The following is a 20,554-nucleotide window of genomic DNA, read 5'->3' as shown; positions in this document are numbered from 1 at the left end:
ATGTCACATATTTCTTTGCCCCAGCAGGATTAAGCAATATTTGAATCGAAATCTGATGACACTTTTTGGGTTCATTGGTTACCATTAATTAAATCTGATCATATGACACACACACAGTTCTGATAAAGCTCATTAGCATTGAGTTTTCTGACTGCTGAATTTCAGTAAATAATATTTGATGTTTGTTTATCTCTATAGTCTACTGTCTTTTAAAATTACATGCCCCCCTTTTTTAACCTGCACCATAGCTTTTATACTGCACTATTTGGTGTAGTTGTCCTTGTTTCTCTGCATTTCCACCACAACAGAGATTGACTGCTGCATCATTTTGTTATTCATGATATATTCAGTATCATATCAGCTGACCTTCCCTGAACAGTAATGTGCAGTAATACCTTGTCGTTCCATTGTGAGCAAACCTAATATGTAAATGCTTTTCATCATATCATTGCCAACATTATGGATTCAACAAGAATTATTTAATATATGCTGTGTAATAAATGAATACTCTCTTGAGACTTTTCGTCAACTCCAAGCACCGGTCCCATAACTACAAATGGACATGCATCAAATGCATAAATGCAAAGAAGAGGGCCTTTAAATGCAAAGAAGAGGGCCTTCAGAGCTGGTAACAGGGAGGAGGTGAGAACAATACAGGGGGAGCTGAAGATGAAGATAAGGGAGGCTAAGGAGAGGTACAGGAGGAAGCTGGAGAGGAAACTCCAGCAGAACAACATGAGAGAGGTCTGGAGTGGAATGAGGACCATCACTGGCTTCAGGACCAACAACCACAGAGGAGCTGAAGGCAGCGTGGACAGGGCCAATGAACTGAATCTGTTTTTTAACAGATTTGACACTGCTGGTCCTGTCCATCCTCCCCCTGACTCTTCTGCTGTCTGTCTTGGTCAAACATCACCCACTCCACCCTCCTCTCCCGCTCCTCCCTCTCACACCTCAACACCCTCCTGCTTGACCCCCCCGACCCCTCCTCCTCCTCCTCCTCATGAGGACTACACCCGTCCCCCACGTGTCATCACCTCCACAGTGTGCTTCACTGCTGACCATGTGAGAAGACAGCTGATGAGACTCAACTCAAATAGGGCTGCAGGCCCTGATGGTGTCAGCCCCAGGGTGCTCAAAGCCTGTGCCCCCCAGCTATGTGGAGTACTTCAGCATGTCTTCAACATGAGCCTGAGTCTCCAGAGGGTCCCCTTACTGTGGAAGACATCCTGCCTCGTTCCTGTGCCTAAGACGTCGCGTCCCAGTGGCTCCAAGGACTACAGACCCGTGGCATTGACCTCCCACATCATGAAGACCCTGGAGAGACTCGTCTTGGAGCCCATGGTCAAGCCACTTTTGGACCCCCTCCAGTTCGCCTATCAGGCCCGACTTGGAGTTGAGGACGCCATCATCTACCTGCTCAACCGTGTCTATGCCCATTTGGATAAGCCAGCGAGCACTGTGAGGGTCATGTTTTTTTACTTCTCTAGTGCGTTCAACACCATACGTCCAGCTCTACTGGGTGACAAGCTGACAGCAATGCAGGTGGATGCCCCCCTGGTGTCCTGGATTGTAGACTACTTGACTAGCAGACCACAGTATGTGCGCTTGCAACGCTGTGTGTCAGACAGAGTGGTCAGCAATACTGGGGCCCCGCAGGGGACTGTCCTCTCTCCCTTCCTCTTCACCCTCTACACCACGGACTTCAGCTATTGCACTGAGACCTGCCATCTTCAGAAGTTTTCTGATGACTCTGCTGTAGCAGAGGGTGATGAGGATGAGTACAGGGCTGTTGTGGATAACTTTGTCACATGGTGTGAGCAGAACCATCTGCAGCTCAACGTGGCAAAGACAAAGGAACTGGCAGTGGATCTGAGGAGGACCAAGACACCGGTGACCCCTGTTTCCATCCAGGTCAGTGTGGACATTGTAGAGGACTATAAGTACCTGGGGGTACACATTGACAATAAACTGGACTGGGTTAAGAACACTAACACTCTCTATAGGAAGGGCCAGAGCCGTCTCTATTTTCTGAGGCGACTGAGGTCCTTCAACATCTGCCGGACTATGCTCAGGATTTTCTATGAGTCTGTGGTGGCCAGTGCTATCCTCTGTGCTGTTGTGTGCTGGGGCAGCAAGCTGAGGGTGGCGGACGCCAACAGACTCAACAAACTGATCCGCAAGGCCAGTGACGTCGTGGGAATGGAGTGTGACTCTCTGATGGTGGTGTCAGAGAGGAGGATGCTGTCTAAGCTACGAACTATCTTGGACAATGTCTCACACCCACTCCACCATGTGCTGGTCAGGCACAGGAGTACTTTCAGTGGGAGACTCATACCACCAAGATGTACCACTGAGCGCCACAGGAAATCATTCCTGCCTGTGGCCATCAAACTGTACAACTCCTCCCTCTGAGTGGCCCTGTGACTATTTCACCCACTGTAATAATTTAATCTAACTTGTGCAATACCCCCATTCACCCTGACTGTGTATATTTTGTTTGTGTAAATAATCTTGTTCAGTTTACAATATATATATGTATATATATATTTATTTAAGTTTATGTTTGTTAATAATTCCTGTTTATTTAACTCTATATTTGTTAATACTATTGTTTAAATTTCTTATATTTTCACGTATCTTTCCTCTCTTGCAAGGAGCACCTGTAACATAAACAATTTCCCCTCGGGGATCAATAAAGTATTTCTGATTCTGATTCTGATTCTGATTCTGAAAAACCCAAACAGCTGCTGGCTTGACAGGTTTTACATGGTGCTGTTGTTGCCCTGTGCTGCTCTGTTTTTCTGTCTAGCCTGTCTGTGTCCTTGCACCGTGACATCAGCTATAAATGTGTTTATCACTGTGAGGAAAAAAATGGACGTATGGCTGAAGAACATTTGAAAAGTGTCAATAGTGTGAGACTCAAGGTCAATGCGTGAGAGTTGGCAGTCCTGCTTAATAGGGATGTCCCGATCCAGCATTTTCACTTCCGATCCGATACCGATATTACAGCCTTGAGTTTTGGCCGATACCGATACCGATCCGATCCAAGCACATATTATACATATTCACTTATTTTGTTGTCAGTCATGTTAGAAAAGGTTTGATCAAGCAAAGAACAACTACTTAATCAGGTTAGTTAGAATGATCCACAACAGTCGGTATGAGAAACTGACCTGTTTATTGTTAACAGGGTTAAATAAACAAACTTTAAACTTGAACATTAACATTACATAAAAAATATAGCTGGTTTGCTTTGGCTGCTTTGGCCCCTTAATAAATAGAAAATGAATCAACACAAGAAATCTTTAAAATGTCTAACAATGAAATTAAAATAGCAGCAAGACTCCACACACTTGTGCTTTGGCCCACTAATAAATAAAAAAAGGTTAACACCAAAAGACATTGTTGGCATTTAACAAACAATGCAGCCTTTCCTTTTCAGTTATTTTAGTAGTGTTTTTATACTCCATCCATGGCTCCAATTTCACTAATTGTGCCCAAAACAATGCCATCAGTGCTCTTAAACAGTAAGAGTGTAAACCAAACAAAAATATCACTCTCAAAAAACCAGAGCAGAAAACAAATAGTCAGTTAACTAAATTGACCGCTACTCTTCCTACCCTCTGTGTATCTGCCGTCTGCATGCTGGCCTGGTGGATTGATAGTAAGAGCTGGAGCGGATCACTGGAATGGACTGCTAGAATCGCGGAGTGCTGGGCTGGCCACATAATCCATGAAAAACTGGAGTTCATGGATCGGCATTTTTCCATGCAGTCCGATCCGATGCTGATGCCCGTTTTTTGCTAATATCGGCGGCTGATACCGATCCGAATATCGGATCGAGACATCCCTACTGCTTACCATACACTACTCAAAAAATGAAGGGAACACTTAATGGTCTCAGTATAACATCAGGTCCGTTAAACCTCAAGGATATCAATCTGTCCAATTAGGAGGCATAAGTGACTGTTAATCAGTATCACCTGCTTTGGTGCAAATAAAAGTGACAACGGGCGCAATGGTGAGGCAAAGCAATACAACCCCCAAAAAGGGAATGGTTTTACATGTGGTGGCTATAGACAGTTGCCCTCTCCTTAGCCTTCCTGACTGATTCTTCTCTAGTTTTCTGTGCTGCTAGTGTTCTTGTCACTACTGGTAGCATAAGGGGGTACCTGCAACCCAATCAGGTTGCACAGGTAGTGCAGTTTCTCTATCCATACGTGCGGTCAAAAAAAAGATTTGCAGTGTCTCCCATAGAGTGTGGCGAACCAATCCGAGCCCGACGGGTCCCGATGGTACCCGACGGGTCGGGCCGGGTTCGGTCAAAAATGTATAAATTGTATTCGGGCTCAGGCGGATTCAGTCAGCTTTCAGTGAAAATGTAGTGTAAAAATAAATAAAATCCTATTGTCTGTCCTGTTTATTGCTTGGGAACTGTTATTTACATGACAACACCTGAACAGAACACACACACACACACATTGGCTGTTTCTGCTGTTCATCTCTGAAACTCCAGAGACAGCGCCAGTAATTCTGTAGCAGTAGCAGTTCGGTCAGTTCGTGGTTCTCCTGACGGGCCAGAGCACAGACCTGGGCTGTGCACACTTCAACACCCTCTAGCCAAGCTCACAAACGTCCACCGGGCTCCCACACACTCAGCTGCTCGAGGGAGAACGGCTATTATATTTTTAACTGCTGATGACACTGCGTATTGTGTGTGTGCTTAAACAATCTACTAACAGAATAGCACAAATCAATGCCTTTTTACGGTCATTTACAAGTTGTAACTGGATAAATAGCCTGTAACCATAACAACTGTGTGACACAAACTCAGTACTTTAGTAATTAAATAATGTCGGGCTCGGTTCGGTTTCGGACATAACAAAACAGAAAGACTGTCGGGTTCGGCTAGGTTCGGGTATTTCTCTCTCGGGCTCGGTTGGGTTTGGACAGAAATATGCGGCCCGTACCGCACTCTAGTCTCCCAGCACAGTCTCAAGAGCATGGAGGAAACACCAGGGGACCATCCGTTACACGAGGAGAGGTGGACAGGGCCATAAAACGGCATCAAACCAGCAGCAGAACTGGTATCTGCTCCTTTGTGCAAGGAGGAACAGGAGGAGCCCTACCAGAGCCCTACAAAATGCCCTCCAGCAGGCTACTGGTGTGCATGTTTCTGACCAAACTGTCAGAAACAGACTCCATGAGGCTGGCATGAGGGCCTGACCAGGAATTCACTATTCACCAGAAACACCAGAATTGGCAGGTCCATCCATTGGTGCCCCCTTCTTTTCAAAGATGAGAGCAAGTTCACACTGAGCACACATAACAGGCCTGAAAAAGAGTTTGGAGACACCGTGGTGAACGTTACGCTGGCTGTAACATCATTCAGTTTGGTGGTGGGTCAGTGATGATCTGAGAAGGCTTATCCTGGGGGGGTCGCACAGACATCCATGTCATAGCCAACAGTACCCTGACTGCTGTTAGGTACCGGGATTTCATCCCGATTGTCAGACCTAACACTGGTGCAGAGGGCCCTGGGTTCCTCCTGGTGCAGAACAATGCCTGGCCTCATGTGGCCAGAATGTGTAGACAGTTCCTGGATGAAAAATGCATTGATGCCACTGAGCTAAATCCAACTGAGCACCTATGGGACGTTATGTATCTGTGCATCTGTACTGCCACAGACTGTTCAGGAGCTCCCTGATGCCCTGATCAAGGTCTGGGAGGAGATCCCCCAGGACATCAACTGCTGACTCATCAGGAGCATATGGGCCAACAGGGGGCATACACAAGACTGAGTCACATTATGAGTTGCTGCGATAAAATTCACCAAGTTGAATCTGCCTATGATTTCAATTTTTAGGGCCCAAGCACCAACTGCAGACGGGACAGGGTCTGTCAAAAGTTGGGAATAATCTATTTAAGACATTGATGATGCTTTACTGTGAAAACTGTGAGTTTTCGTTGAAGAGCTTTGCCATGGCGTAGTGGCGAATTTTGATGCTTCGAAATAATGACAAAAGTTGCTGCAACTTGACTCCACGTCTGCATATACTTTCAAAATTTCACACATATGATGAAAGTCCAGCCCTGAAAACATCCACAGAGGAACTCCAATCACACCCACCTATATGCTGATAAAAAGTCTTAAGACCTTGATGATACTCATAAATGAAGCTTTTGAGTTTTAATGAAACGCTGTCGCCATAGTGACACCCTATTCACTATAAAACAGAAGTTGTTTTTAAGGGGCAAGGGATGCTTGAAAACTCACAAAACTTGCCACACAAATCAGAAGTCCTAAATTGTGTCGTCTGATACAATTTTTGCTTTGATGTGCCAAGGCAACTCAATCAATCAATCAATTTTATTTATAAAGCCCAATATCACAAATCACAATTTGCCTCATAGGGCTTCACAGCATACGACATCCTTCTGTCCTTAGGACCCTTGCAGCGGATAAAGAAAAACTCCCGAAAAAAAACCTTTGATGGGGGAAAAAAACGGAAGAAACCTTTAGAAAGAACAACTGAGGAGGGATCCCTCTTCCAGGACGGACAGACGTGCAATAGATGTCATACAGAACAGATCAACATAATAAATTAACAGTAATCCGTATGACACAATGAGACAGAAAGCGAGACAGAGAGAGAGACAGAGAGAGATGTAGGACAGACGGTAACGATAATAGCTTACAACAACATTAATGAAAGTAATAATATTATAATTATGATTCTGGCTATCGTGGTACAACATGTTGAAATATATTAATATCTGATAGTATACATATGTGACAGTAATCATATGTGTATAATAACAGTAGGAGTATGACTCAGTAGCGCCCCCTACAAAATTTCAACCGAGTAGCCCCCGCAGTACATTTTTCCTAGAGATATGAAAATTGGTAGGCATATGTAACAGCCCAAGATGAACAAAAAAGCCTCTTGGCTTTTGAACATACTTTTGTGCATTTCTGGCCATTTCCAGGGGGCCTATTTTAACAAACTCCAAGATATTTCACCAGATCAATTTCAAAGTTGGTGTATCCCATCAAAAAGCCTTAATTATGGAAAGTTCTTCGAAGCTTCAAGGTCTTTCAAGGTCTCACATTCAAAGACCTTAATGAAACTGACCTTTCGGGAGCAGAGTACCTCGCCCGGTAGCATCTGGTGGCCGGGCCTTAGGCCATGGGGCCTGGTCGGGCTCAGCCTGAAAAGACAACATGGAGCCGTCGCCCTTTGGGCCCACCACCCGCAGGGACAGAAATCGGGGTCAGGTGCATTGTGTGCCATGCAGCAGGCATGGGCGGGGCCCCTGACGTGCGGATCCCTGGTGTCGTGGACTGGCTTTTGGAACGTGGAATGTCACCTCTCTGGTAGGGAAGGAGCTGGAGCTGGTGTGGGAGGTGGAGCAGTACCGACTAGATATAATTAGGCTCACCTACATGCACAGCACCGGTTCTGGAACCAAATTTCTGGAGAAGGGCTGGACTCTCGCTTTTTCTGGAATTGCTCAGGGTGAGAGGTGCCGGGCAGGTGTGGGGATACTCACAAGCCCCCGGCTGAGTGCCGCTGTGTTGGGGTTCTCCCCGGAGAACGAGAGGGTCGTCTCAATGCGACTGCAGGTCGCAAAGAGAAGGTCTCTGACTGCTGTTTGTGCTTGTGCACTTCTGTGTGAGTCATGGACTGGCCATAACGAACACCATGTTCGAGCCAAAGGAGGTTCATAAGTGTACTTGGTACCCTGTAAACCCTAGGCCAAAGATCAATGATCGATCTTATGGTAGTATCAGCACATCTGCGGCCGTGTGTTTTGGACACTCGTGTGAAGAGAGGAGCAGAGCTGTCAACTGATCACCACCTGGTGCTGAGTTGGATCAGATGGCGGGGGAGGCTGCCGGATAGATCTGGTAAACCCAAATGTGTAGTGAGGGTGAACTGGGAACGTCTGGCTGAGGACCCTGTCCATGGAGTCTTCAACTCCCAACTCCAGGAGAATTTCTCGTGCATCCCGGGGGAGGTTGGGGACATGGAGTCTGAGTGTTCCATGTTTAAAGCCTCCATTGTGGAGGTGGCTGCTAGGAGCTGTGGTCAGAAGGTTGGCGGTGCCTGTCGGGGCGGCAACCGAAGAGGGAGGCTGTCAGGGTGAAGAAGGAGGCCTTTCGGCAAGGTGCTGGGTGTGGATGAGATTGGCCCTGAGATGCTGAAGGCTCTGGGCACTGTTGGGCTGTCTTGGCTGACACGCCTTTTCAGTGTCACATGGAGGTCGGGTATGGTGCCTGCAGAGTGGCAGACCGGGGTGGTGGTCCCCATTTTCAAAAAGGGGACTGGAGGGTGTGCTCCAACTATCGGGGTATCACACTGCTCAGCCTCCCAGGTAAAGTTTACTCCAGGGTGCTGGAAAGGAGGCTCCGACCGATTGCTGAACATCAGATTCAGGAGGAGCAATGCGGATTCCATCCTAGCCGTGGAACAGTGGACCAGCTCTTTACCCGTGCGAGGCTGCTGGATGAGTTGTGGGAGTTTGCCCATCCAGTCTACATGTGCTTTGTGGACCTGGAGAAGGCTTACAGCCGCGTCCTTCAGGGGGTCTTGTGGGAGGTACTACAGGAGTACGGGGTGCCAGGCTCGCTGCTACGAGGCATCCAGTCCCTGTATGTCCAAAGTGAGAGCTGTGGCCGCATACTTGGTGTAAAGTCGAACACGTTCTCGGTGGGTGTTGGCCTATGGTCATCAACTCTGAGTAGTGACCAAAAGAATGAGATTGGGAATACAAGCAGTGGAAATGGGGTTCCTCTGTGGGGTGGATGGGCTCAGCCTTAGAGATAGGGTGAGGAGCTCGAACATCCGGAGGGAGCTCGGGGTAGAGCCGCTGCTCCTTTGCGTCGAAAGGGGTCAGTTGAGGTGGTTCGGGCATCTGATTAGGATGCCTCCTGGGCGCCTCCCGCTGGAGGTGTCCCGGGCACCCACTGGTAGGAGGCCCCGGGGCAGACCCAGAACACGCTGGAGGGATTACATATCTCGTCTGGCCTGGGGAGCTGGAAAGCGTTGCCGGAGAGAGGGATATCTGGGGTGCTTTACCCGGCCGGCTGCACCCACGACCTGGTGGATGAAAATGGATGGATGGATGGATGGATATTCGAAGCTTTTGAATATGTCAAATGCGTGGCTGTCGTGGGCAGGCGCATTTCAATGTCTCCAAAATCACACAGGAAGCTGTTGTAACTTGACTTTGCAGTGTCCAATCTGCCTCACTTCACATGCTGCATTAGTGGTGAAGCCTAAAGAGACATAAATGTCTAGGGATGTAGTCAACCAAAGAAAATCTTGGCCGACTAAAGTCATACATAATCTTCAACTAATCAATTAGTCGTGGGGAAAAAAAATCTGCACGTTATTTTTACTTCTGCACGTTATTTTTACTTCTGCGTGGTGTGTCTGTCACTCTGCAGTTACACCTCCAAAACGCTAGTCGGCGGTGGAGGACTGTGTTAAGTGCTGTAAAATTTAGTTGATTCAATACACACATTAAATATGGCTTGATAGAGACAATTTCAAACACAAGTACACAAATCAGTCTCACTATAAGTCGCAGAATTGACAAACACTTGTCTTTATCTGGACACATTTCCCTCACCAATACAACATGCTAATGTTATTAGCACAAGTCTATGGCATTTTACATTGTATAAATTAGCCTAGCGTTTAGTGATTTTTTCCTCTTCTCATCTAAAACTAGGGGCAATGGCAACACTTAACAAAGGTAACGGCACACAGTTTGGCTCCATGACAACTCACAAAGTTCACTGACAAAACAACTGTCCTGTACTAAACACGTTTTCCAAGCAAATACAACACGCTAACGTTATTAGCGCCAGCCTATGACATTTTACATTATATACATTAGCCTAGCGACGAGCAGAGACTTCCTCTGCTCATATGAAGCCAGGCTAAAGATCACACACAAGACTTAAAATGCTATTTTAGTGGAGGCTTTACTGTCTACACAATTTAGCGTTTCTGATCTATGAAATACAAGTAAATACAAGCTTCGTCTACACTGAGGGAAACGGTGTCAGTATACAGAGACTGACAGGAGGTCTGCGTCACCGCAACGCTGAGCGTAGGGTGGGCAAGTTCAACTTTTTGTCAACAAAGGGGGTGTTTTCACAGGTACCTTAGCCTGTCAACCCCGCCGCAGGAAATAACAGATTAATCCTGGAAAGCTATTGACGTAGCACTTTTCTCGTTATGTAAGTAACACGCTGATTATTCGACCAATGAGAATTTGGTCGGACAAGAGCATGTTGACCAAATAATCGACTGGTCGACTAGGAGACTACAGCCATATAAATGTCAATATTTAATTTTTCATTTAGCACCACCTACTTACAGCAAGAAATTGAACATGTCCATATTTAGTACTGTGTGTGTGGCAGCAAAAGGCATTCTCTGATCTCTGGACATTTCATGTCCAGTGGAGGGCAGTGTGGCTCTGTTAATGGGTACGATGCACTGACTTGTATGATTTGCATGTTTGATATATCTGGAGTGTGCATTTTCACATCATAACTTTAGACATTTCACAAAGCATAAGAACACAACATGCCTGTTGAGAAAGACAGAAACAACAACAAAAGTCGATCATAAAAAAAACACAGCAAAGCCTTGAAAATTATCTTTAGTGGAGCAAGGTTTCAGGAAGTTGTCATTACAGCTTAAAGTTGTGACAGATTCACCTAATCATTAATTAAATGCAATTTAAGATATGGAGATCTCTGGGAAACAACAGGTTTCTTCAATTATGTAAAAAATAAATAAATAATTCCCTGTACATGTATAAGGGTAAGATGGGGTATCCGCTGTCGTGGGTGTAAATTTCTGTATGTGTAAAATGATAATTTACAAAAATGGACGAGATTATTTAGGGAGGAAGAGGCGGAGAAGACGAAAAAAAAGAGGCGGAGAAGAAGGGACCGGGAAAAGGAACAATAGAGCTGGCGGACCTAAACGTTAGGACCTGAATATAAAGTAAAAGTAATGAGCTGTGGACATTAAGTAAATTAAAAAGACCATTAAAAAGAAACCCATCAGTGGTTACCTTAAAGACCCGACCTTTCACGGTATCCCTGCTGGACATCTCGACCTCAGAGGATGGATGGATCGACCAATGGATTACTTTCCCTGATTGACTGCGCGGCCCCTGGGTGAGATCATTTCTTTTATATATTTTTCCTGGTATACCAGAGGTACAGCGATCGATCGCATATTTTTGTTTTTTCACCGGTTTTTGCTGTGTGGATCTGCGCTATTTTTGTTCGACACACCTGGGTGATTGACTGTTTCGTTTGCGTGCGTCACGGACTCAAAAATAATCAAAAGACATTTAAAAGTTATTGAAAATGGACAGTATTGTATTTTTCATTAGTTGGGACTGTGAGTTTATTTTGGGGATTGCAAAGACTAAGATTGGTTTTGTGATGTGACCTTTTTTTTTTATTCATTTAAACCTACACATGACGTGCGTATAGGCGCTGGGGGGAGGAATTAATTAAACGTGTGTTATTTGAATTTATACACTCTGTTGAGAGTTTCATATATCTTTATTCCTTAATATCTGTTGTTGTTTTTTTGGGGGGGGGGGGGGGGGGGATAAACATTTTTTTATTTTTCTCAAAAGTTTTCTATTTTCCTGAAAAGAGCACCCCTTGTATAGTTAACGCTTACTTGAGAAAAGGTAAAGTGTTACAAAGTTAATATGATCAATCAAATAAAAATTTGTAGACATATGTGAAATTATGAGGGATGGAAATCACAAGTTTCATTAAAATATATTGATTTTTTTGGACAGCAATTTGCTGATATTACAAAGTGTGCCATAAAGTTTTCATCAGCAGTTTCTATGTATTGTAAGTATGTTTTTAAATTAACACATTGTTATCCTATTCTTATGACAGGTATAGACCTTTATGAACACAGGAGGCACAAAAGGAATGGTATTGAAGTTAATGACATTTGTCAGGTCTTCACAGCACCCACACTTGATGTAGAAAACACCATCTCACTCCTGCATGCAGTGTTTGACTTTCACAGAAAAGGACAGCCATGTCAGCCGGCGTCCTGCTAGCACCGCTGAGTTGCACAAAGGTGCGAGGGCCTGATCATCACTGCTTGCAGCTTTAATTTACTTTGATTTTCTGTGTGATTTTGAATGCAGCCCTTAGTGGGTTGATGAATTTGATTTCCACTGACTGATGAATAGTCAAAAGACTAGTCAAAGAGGGGGTTTTTTTAGCTGTTGAGAGACCCCTGCACATCTCATCCAGGGCTGCACTGACTTTGCTGGATACTGAGCAATGGGGAAAGAAAAAAAACTCTCAAAGGACCTGCAAGAAAAGGCAGTTGAACTTTACAATCAAGAAAAACATATAAAAGATTTCCAAAGATTTAAAAATGCCAATCATTAATTGTTCAGGATGCAAAGAAAAACTCATAACAACTTCAGCTGGAATACAGGCCTCTCTGCAGGAAAGTGGTTAGGGTTGGGTCGGTTCTCGGTAATACCAATTCGGTTCAGCACTCCGTCTTGGACCTTTTTTTTTTTTTTTTTTGAGACCGACCGGACCGCATACTCGGGCGGAACGTATGTGGAGGGGACTCCGTGGAGGTCCGCCTGGTAAAAGCAGACGTCCGCAAACCCTGTGCGCACAGAGCACGGCCACGCGGACTCCGCTCCGCACACCAGTGTCACACAAAAGTCTGCTAGGCATGTATTTTTCACATCACGGGGATTTTTCGCGGACATTTTTACAGGAAACTACAACGCGGAAGTGCGCTCAACTATGGAAGCCTGAATGACTGCGGACATTCCTCGCGGAGTCCACTCCGAGTCTGTGAGGACCTGTGTCTGCCTCTTTGCCAAGTGCACAGCGAGCAGGAGAGAGAGGGGGTGGGGCGGGGACTGAGTTAAGGGGTGCGAGTGCACCTGTGCCGAGGCCTCTAATGTAGCCTGGGGAGTCAATAATGGCGGACAATTTAGTCTCGAAGAAATCAAAGAATGCGCCACTATGGCAACACTTTGGCTTTGAGCCAGACGAAGGAGGCAACCCTTGTTTGCACTGATTGAGTAAGCTGCAAAATTTATCTGTAAGGAATAAAAGAAACAACGTGTTAGTGTCACTCTGTTGTCATATGGTTGTTTTTTATTTTAAATGAGTCAACTGCACCCCCAAGTGGCGAAAATCCAGTATTACCAACTTGATGCAGTTTTTCACAAAAACTGGACACCATCCCTTCTGTGAAGCATGGAGGTGGATCACAGATGTTTTCAGTACCTATGTCTACAGTGGCACTGATGCTTAAGGGGGCAACATACTGTATTAAGAACTAAGGCAGTGTTTCCCCTACCATTATATTAGGGACACAGACACACAGAGACACACAGACACACACAGACACATGCGCACACACACAGGTGAGCACATTCCCACCAGCTGACAGAGAGCGTGCGTCGGAAAATATGTTGCGTCAACCACCTGAAAAGCAGACAAAAATATCTGTGTTTTTTTTTTACACACTCCCAGGGTTGTGAAGATGGTGAAGAAGAAATGTTCCAATATTTAGTTCAATACACAGTTCAAATAATTGTTCAGTTGTATTGACTGCTGTCATTAAAAGAAACACATAAACAACATGATTCCTTTTAGTGTTTGTGTCAGTGTCCATCTGCCTGGTCACTCATGTTTTCTTTAAAGAATGTTACACATTAGGGGTGTAAATCACCAGCTGCATCACGATACGATATTATATCGATTCGTTTGCCATCGTTAATGTTTGCCAATATCACAAAGTCTGTCACAATATGATTTTGATTCGATTCAATTCAGGAGCCTGCGATCGATATGACGTGATATCATATGCACATCTAACACAATCATTTACATCAACTCACAAAAACAACTAGAATATGATTTGACCATTTTATTTCTGAGCTCTTCCAGGTATCAGGCATTTAAATGAAAAACAGTATTCTTCTGTAACAAAAAATAATAAAAACAGACCTGTTCACTAAAGTCTCACATTTCTCATGTTTAAGTGAATTTCAAAATAAAGGTGTATCTTTAAGATGACGAAATGGATCGATGTTTTCATTTTGCATCGATGTAATCGGATCGTTAATCAATGAATCGATGTATCAATGTGGATCGATGTATCGTTACACCCCTATTACACATGTTACAAATTCTGCCAAGCCTTTAAAATGTATCCAGCTTACAAAATATTCAATTCGTTCATCAATTGGATCTTTACATCTGAGGAGACAGAATGAGATTTTGGCATTTGTTTAAAGAATGAGTCACAAGATTATGAAAACTGTTGCAGATAATTTTTTGGTTGATTGACCAATTGATGAATTGACTCATTAGCTGAACATTTTAGCTCTTGATCAGTATTTTCTCTTGCTCTCTTATATTGTCAGCAGTCTGTCATTAATTAAAAGCTGTATTCATGCTAGAATTGCAAAGGATAAAGCTGAAATTGAAATAGTAGACAGTACCTGATTGTGTGTTGCGATACTGGAAAGAAAAGAAGATCACAAGAATGTATTTTTTGGCTACTGTTGCCCCCTGCTGTGCTGGAAAGTCAATGCCTCTGACGCTGATGACACAGAATTCTTGAATTCTGAAATCAGTCTGAAATACAGTGTACTTCTGAAGAAACTCTGCTTTAGTTCAGGGACAGTGTGATACCAGCATGATCATCTTCAGAGACATGATGTCGGCTTCTCACAATAAGACTAAATGGGTGAATGCTTCCCTCTGCTGGACATTTACAGCACACTACAACTGATATTTTGACAGTAGCTGTCTAACAAGCACTTATACTGCAAGCGTATGATTTGATCTAATTAAACACTCAAATCAGCAGGCAATGTGAAAAGAGTGAACTTACCAATACAGAAGAAGGTGATGAAAGAGAGACAGATTATAATGGGCAGGACATGAATAATTAATGGATGAGCCTGATCTGATCATCCTGCAGTCTATTATACACACCCAACCATGGTTCAGAGCACACACAGACATACATACAACAAAGCAAATATAACTTGTATGTCTCTCCAAGGCAATAAAAGCCAGGCACCTAAGCTCACTGATTTAACTCTGTGACCAATCAAAATTTAAACATGCCAGCTTTGGACAAAGAAAGGACAGCCTAGTAAGTAAAAGTGTGGTCTGCCCAACATGTTGGGCTTCGTAGATGTTGTAGGGTTTAAAGACACCATATAATGGCAGCTGAGATGAGGAAACAGTCAAAATCCAGATTACATTTATATTCTGTGTTTCCTTTATGTCTAATGTCTGGCTCCATTAGATATTTGTTGAAATTGTATAGGTTTAATTTTTAGTAATATTAGGGGTGGGGGCAAAAAATTAATATAGCATAGTATCGCAATATTTTGTGTGGCGAAATTGTATTGATACATACACCAAGTATCAATCTGCTATTATATACATTATTCATTTTTGCAAATAAACATTTTATTTTTGCAAATAAACATTTTATAAACATTTTATTTTATTTTCGGTACATTAGCTGGTGCTGATAGTTTTTTCCTGGTGAGGTCAGCAAAGGTTTCAGAGATGTTTGGCAGGAAGTTCATCAAAACAAAGATGGAGGCACCAGAGAAAGAAATCAGAAATGCGGCGTCTGTGTTTAAATCAAATATCTGGACTCATTTTGGATGGAAAGGAGGACTTGGATATGACGCATGCAATTTGCAGGCAGTGTCATATGAGAATAAAATACTCTGGGAATACTATGAACATGAGGGCTCACCTCACACGCCATCATTTGGATGTAGCATAAGCCACTGACAGCCAAGCTAACGCTAAACCTGCTCCACCGAAAAATCAATCAACATCATAATAATATTATTACTAAAATTAATGATATTGTAGCTATTGTCATTACTGCTTGCCCTGCTTCTCTCTCTGTCTCCGTAGGTCTCTCTCCATCTCAATTTCCCTCTCCATCTTTCCCTCTTTTTATGTATCACTTTGTGATATGGATTACTTTAAATGTATTATTTATGATAAACTGTGATTTGTGATATTGGGATTTATAAATAAAATTGAATTGAACATAAAACAAACTATCTAAGAATCCATCACAGTGGGCTTAATTGTCCAAGAGGCCTTTTTGTAGAGCACACTAAGCTGGATATGTGTGGCAAATTTCAAGTCAAAAGGGCGTGGCCTTTTCAAAATTGCGTTTTGGCACATTAATTACAACACCACCATGTAGCCGAATCAATTAATATTTCCTGAGAAGCATCTGCACATCATTTCCAGTTATTAGTAAAGTATCATGTTTCACAAACCAGCACAAACTCAATAGGGGTCTGCACCTTCAGGACTTGAACCCTGATTACTGCATTCTGTTGTATACACAATACATATGGAGTTAGATTTGTGTCTTTATTACACGCGAGAAAATAAATGATATGAGAGAAAAAAAAATGTTTGAGAGAAAAAATAATATTTGAGAGAAAAAGTTTTCACCCTGATAGCAAAAAATAATATTTGAGACTAAAAAAAGGTTTGAGAGAAAGTATTTTGTCATAGAATATAAAAAAAATAATCTGAGATTTAAAAAATGATTTCCGAGAAAAAAAACTCTCTCTCAAAAGTATTTTTTACTCTCAAATATTATTTTTTTTTGCTATCAGTGTGAAAACATTTTCTCTCCAAAAAAAAATGTTTCTCTCAAAACATTTCTCTCTATCTCTCTCTCTCTCTCTCTCTCTCTCTCTCTCTCTCTCTCTCTCAAAACCATTATCAACCAAAGTCATTGCTCTTGTGTCAGGATTTTGCTTTCGCTGTGACAATAATGTCATGGGCGAGGCCATGTTCCTATTGGCCAGTCTCAATCAAATTGACAGCTGGGTGAGGATCGTCTTGGGAGTCGAATTCAACTGAATCATTTATCCGCCATGGTCAATTCACTGGCATAGATGCGCTGCATTATTTGGGAGTGGAGACTCCAATGTTTGGGTAAGATGGTGACACACACACACAATTGATGGGTAGCTAGTTGAGCAAGTTGGTTATCAAAATCATTCCTATAATGAATCCCTTTTCTCACCTAACGTTATTTTACCGAGATTGTGTTATTAACTGCACTAGCCAGCTAGCGTTAACTTTACATCTAGCTAGCTACCGTAAACCAGGTTATCCCATTAACGCATTAACGTTACTTTACTACAGTGCTTTTCTCTTCCAACATTCCATGTGTGGCAGGGTGAGCGCTGCTACACCTCCGCCCTTAATTGGCATCAGCTGGGCCTAATTTCCAGCTGTCGGAGCCTAATTGTGCAGTGGTGGCATCTGCGTTATTTGGTCTTCCCCTCACAGGCACGCTCACTTCTACCTGGCGTTTACCTGGCGAGGGCTGTGTGTGGCGTGCTCCGGTTTGCGTGCTTTGTGTGTGGCGTGCTCCAGTTTCTGTACTCTAACTTGGGACTCATAAGGTAGGCATGGGTGCTGCAATGTTTGTGTACTGTTAAAGCGTATTATGGTGTCACAGCTGCCGTACCTCTTCGCTTTACAGCGGCGTTGGCCGTTCCTGTTGTGTGCAGCTTCAGAGGGGACTTTGAAATGCATGGTGTCTGCTCTTCCTCACTGCGAGACGGTGACTGGGTTTGAGCTGTGCGTTAAGCTCCCTTTGCTCCGGTAAGCTCGCTCTGTTTTTTTATTTCTACTTTTGCTAGTTCTGTTAACTTTATGTTAACAGGTTGTCCTGCTCTCGGTCCTGCTTTAACTGAGGCCACAGCTTGTGGCTTCTTCTCCTCCTCTGCGCTCTGTGTGGGGCTGCACTCTGCAGCCCGGTGACGTGGGCCGTCAGCTGGGCATCCCGAAGGATGGCAATTTACAGCCTCCTGCCGGTTTTCCACAGACTAGTTAAAGCACACTGTAACGCAGCTGTACATTCATGCGGCTTTGGACCTCCGTGTTGTTATATTTGGAAGTCCGTCTTCTGTCCCCATATTTACTGGTGTACGAGTCTGTGTGACCTTCTGTTGTTAAAGGGATAGTGCACCCAAAAATGAAAATTCAGCCATTATCTACTCACCCATATGCCGATGGAGGCCTTGGTGAAGTTTTAGAGTCCTCACATCCCTTGCGGAGATCAGCGGGGGCAGCGGCTAGCACACCTAATGGCAGACGGCGCCCCAGACTAACGTCCAAGAACACAAAATTGAATCCACAAAGTATCTCCATACTGCTCATCCATAGTGATCCAAGTGTGCTGCAGCCCCGACATAAAAAGTTGTTTCGAAAAACGTCATATGAACTCTGTTTTTAGCCTCACTGTAGCCTGTAGCTCTGACTGCTTCTCTGTGCTCCACGCGACCAGCGAAAGCATGAGCTTTGCTTACCCGTGTTTACATCACGTGACACGTGCACCGCAGGGGGAGACAACGTAACCACAGAGCTAAAAGATAATTTGCACTACGGTCTTTTAGCAAAGAACAGCCCAACATGTCTGAAGACTTTGAAACTGAGGAGGAACAGCATTTCTTTGTTGAGCGGTATTTCTTTGAGCCTGAGTATACAGACGGAACTCAGGCTACTGGACAAAGCAGCCGCCGCAGCTCATGAGCCTCAGCCAGCTGCAGAATACCGGAGTCGAGCACTGGAAACCTGGTGGTGTAGTTGTTTCAAATGCAAAGCAATGCCAACGGATGAGGAAAGTCTTTGCTGCTCAGACTGGGAATTGGCGATGCCTGCACTTGAGAATCTGGACATCAGTACTGACGAGACTGCTGCTCTTCAGAGACCGTGCATCACCAATTTTGTGTTCTTGGACGTTAGTCTAGGGCGCCGTCTGCCATTAGGTGTGCTAGCCGCTCCCCCCACCAATCTCTGCAAGGGATGTGAGGACTCTAAAACTTCACCAGGGCCTCCATCGGCACATGGGTGAGTAGATAATGGCTGAATTTTCATTTTTGGGTGCACTATCCCCTTAAGAGTAGTCTACAAGTTTGAGTGTATTCCCTGGGGTGCAATTCCACAGATGGTGTTGTCGGTTTATTTCCCTCTCCTCTCCATTTGGCCACACATGCATAATGTTAATATGTGCATATCCGCTCCCAAATAACGCAGCGCATCTATGCCGGTGAATCAACCATGGTGGATGAATGATTCAGTTGAATTCGACTCCCAAGACGATCCTCACCCAGCTGTCAAATCAATTGAGACTGGCCAATAGGAACGTGGCCCTGCCCATGACATTATTGTCACAGCGAAAGCAAAATCCTGACACGAGAGCAAAGACTTAAACTTTTTTTTTTAAACTTTTTTTTTGAGAGAGAGAAAATGTTTTCACATTGATAGCAAAAAAATAGTATTTGGGAGTAAAACAAAGTTTTTTGAGAGTTTTTCTTTCTCGGAAATCATTTTTTAAATCTCAAATTATTATTTTTTATATTCTGTGACAAAATACTTTCTCTCAAAACTTTTTTTAGTCTCAAATATTATTATTTATTACTATCAGTGTGAAAACTTTTTCTCTCAAATTTTTTTTTTCTCTCATATCATTTATTTTCTCGCATGCAATAAAGACACATATCTAACTCCATAAATACACAGCTTCCCCACTTTTTTGGAATCAGGGTTGGAGCATTGTGATGGGGGATTGTAAAAGGGACTTCACAAACAACTGGTACAAAATTAGAAGCACACTATCATCTAAAATATCACTTTATCATTAAATTTTACCAAACTGGAACAGAGGAGTCTGGCCCTAACAGGAAAAACAGCCCCAAACCAAAAACACAAACAGGTACTGAATTCCATTACTGGGTGCTTACATAGATTAGGTGTGTGGGGAAGTTCATACAAAAGAGTCTCACCTGCTACATTCAATGAGGGTGACTTTGAGTCGACCTTCCACCAGTCTGCTGTCTTGGATTGACAGCTCCAAATCACAAGTCGAACCCAGCAGAGGCTGCACTTGGAACGGGAAGAAGGGCTTGTACCTGTAGAGAGAAACAGAAAACATCAAAAGTTAGGGATGCATAATATTGGATTTTTTGCCGATATATGCTGATATATAATAACTTATTCTGTCAATAACTAATACCGATATTGATATATCCACTTTTTTCCCCATCTACTTTTAGGGATCATCAGGGCTCTTCTGTAGTGGAATTAACATCATATTATGCATGCATATGCTTATCATCATGGCCCCCAAGCAGATGGAGTCATATAATACAATACTTTTCAATGTACAGTACAGGCCAAAAGTTTGGACACACCTTCTCATTCAATGCGTTTTCTTTATTTTCATGACTATTTACATTGTAGATTCTCACTGAAGGCATCAAAACTATGAATGAACACGTGGAGTTATGTACTTAACAAAAAAAGGTGAAATAACTGAAAACATGTTTTATATTCTAGTTTCTTCAAAATAGCCACCCTTTGCTCTGATTACTGCTTTGCACACTCTTGGCATTCTCTCCATGAGCTTCAAGAGGT

General features: G+C 43.5%; 1 protein-coding gene across 2 annotated transcripts in view; it reads right to left on the bottom strand.

Moving 5' to 3' along the window:
* The window catches only part of pdzd8 (PDZ domain containing 8), a 142,960-nt gene that overhangs the window by 88,678 nt on the left and 33,728 nt on the right, over positions 1 to 20,554 (bottom strand). Inside the window, exon 2 of one of the 2 annotated variants that reach the window (XM_049601165.1) lies at positions 19,924 to 20,049. The exons of the other annotated variant lie outside the window; for it this stretch is intronic. Within the exon in view, the coding sequence (XP_049457122.1) occupies positions 19,924 to 20,049 (126 nt within the window). The remainder of the gene's footprint in view (positions 1 to 19,923; positions 20,050 to 20,554) is intronic. 2 annotated transcript variants of the gene reach the window in all.

Source organism: Epinephelus fuscoguttatus, linkage group LG16 (assembly GCF_011397635.1).
Source record: "Epinephelus fuscoguttatus linkage group LG16, E.fuscoguttatus.final_Chr_v1".
In the NCBI taxonomy this organism is placed as follows: Eukaryota; Metazoa; Chordata; class Actinopteri; order Perciformes; family Serranidae; genus Epinephelus; species Epinephelus fuscoguttatus.
This window is presented reverse-complemented; position numbering and strand designations above follow the sequence as displayed.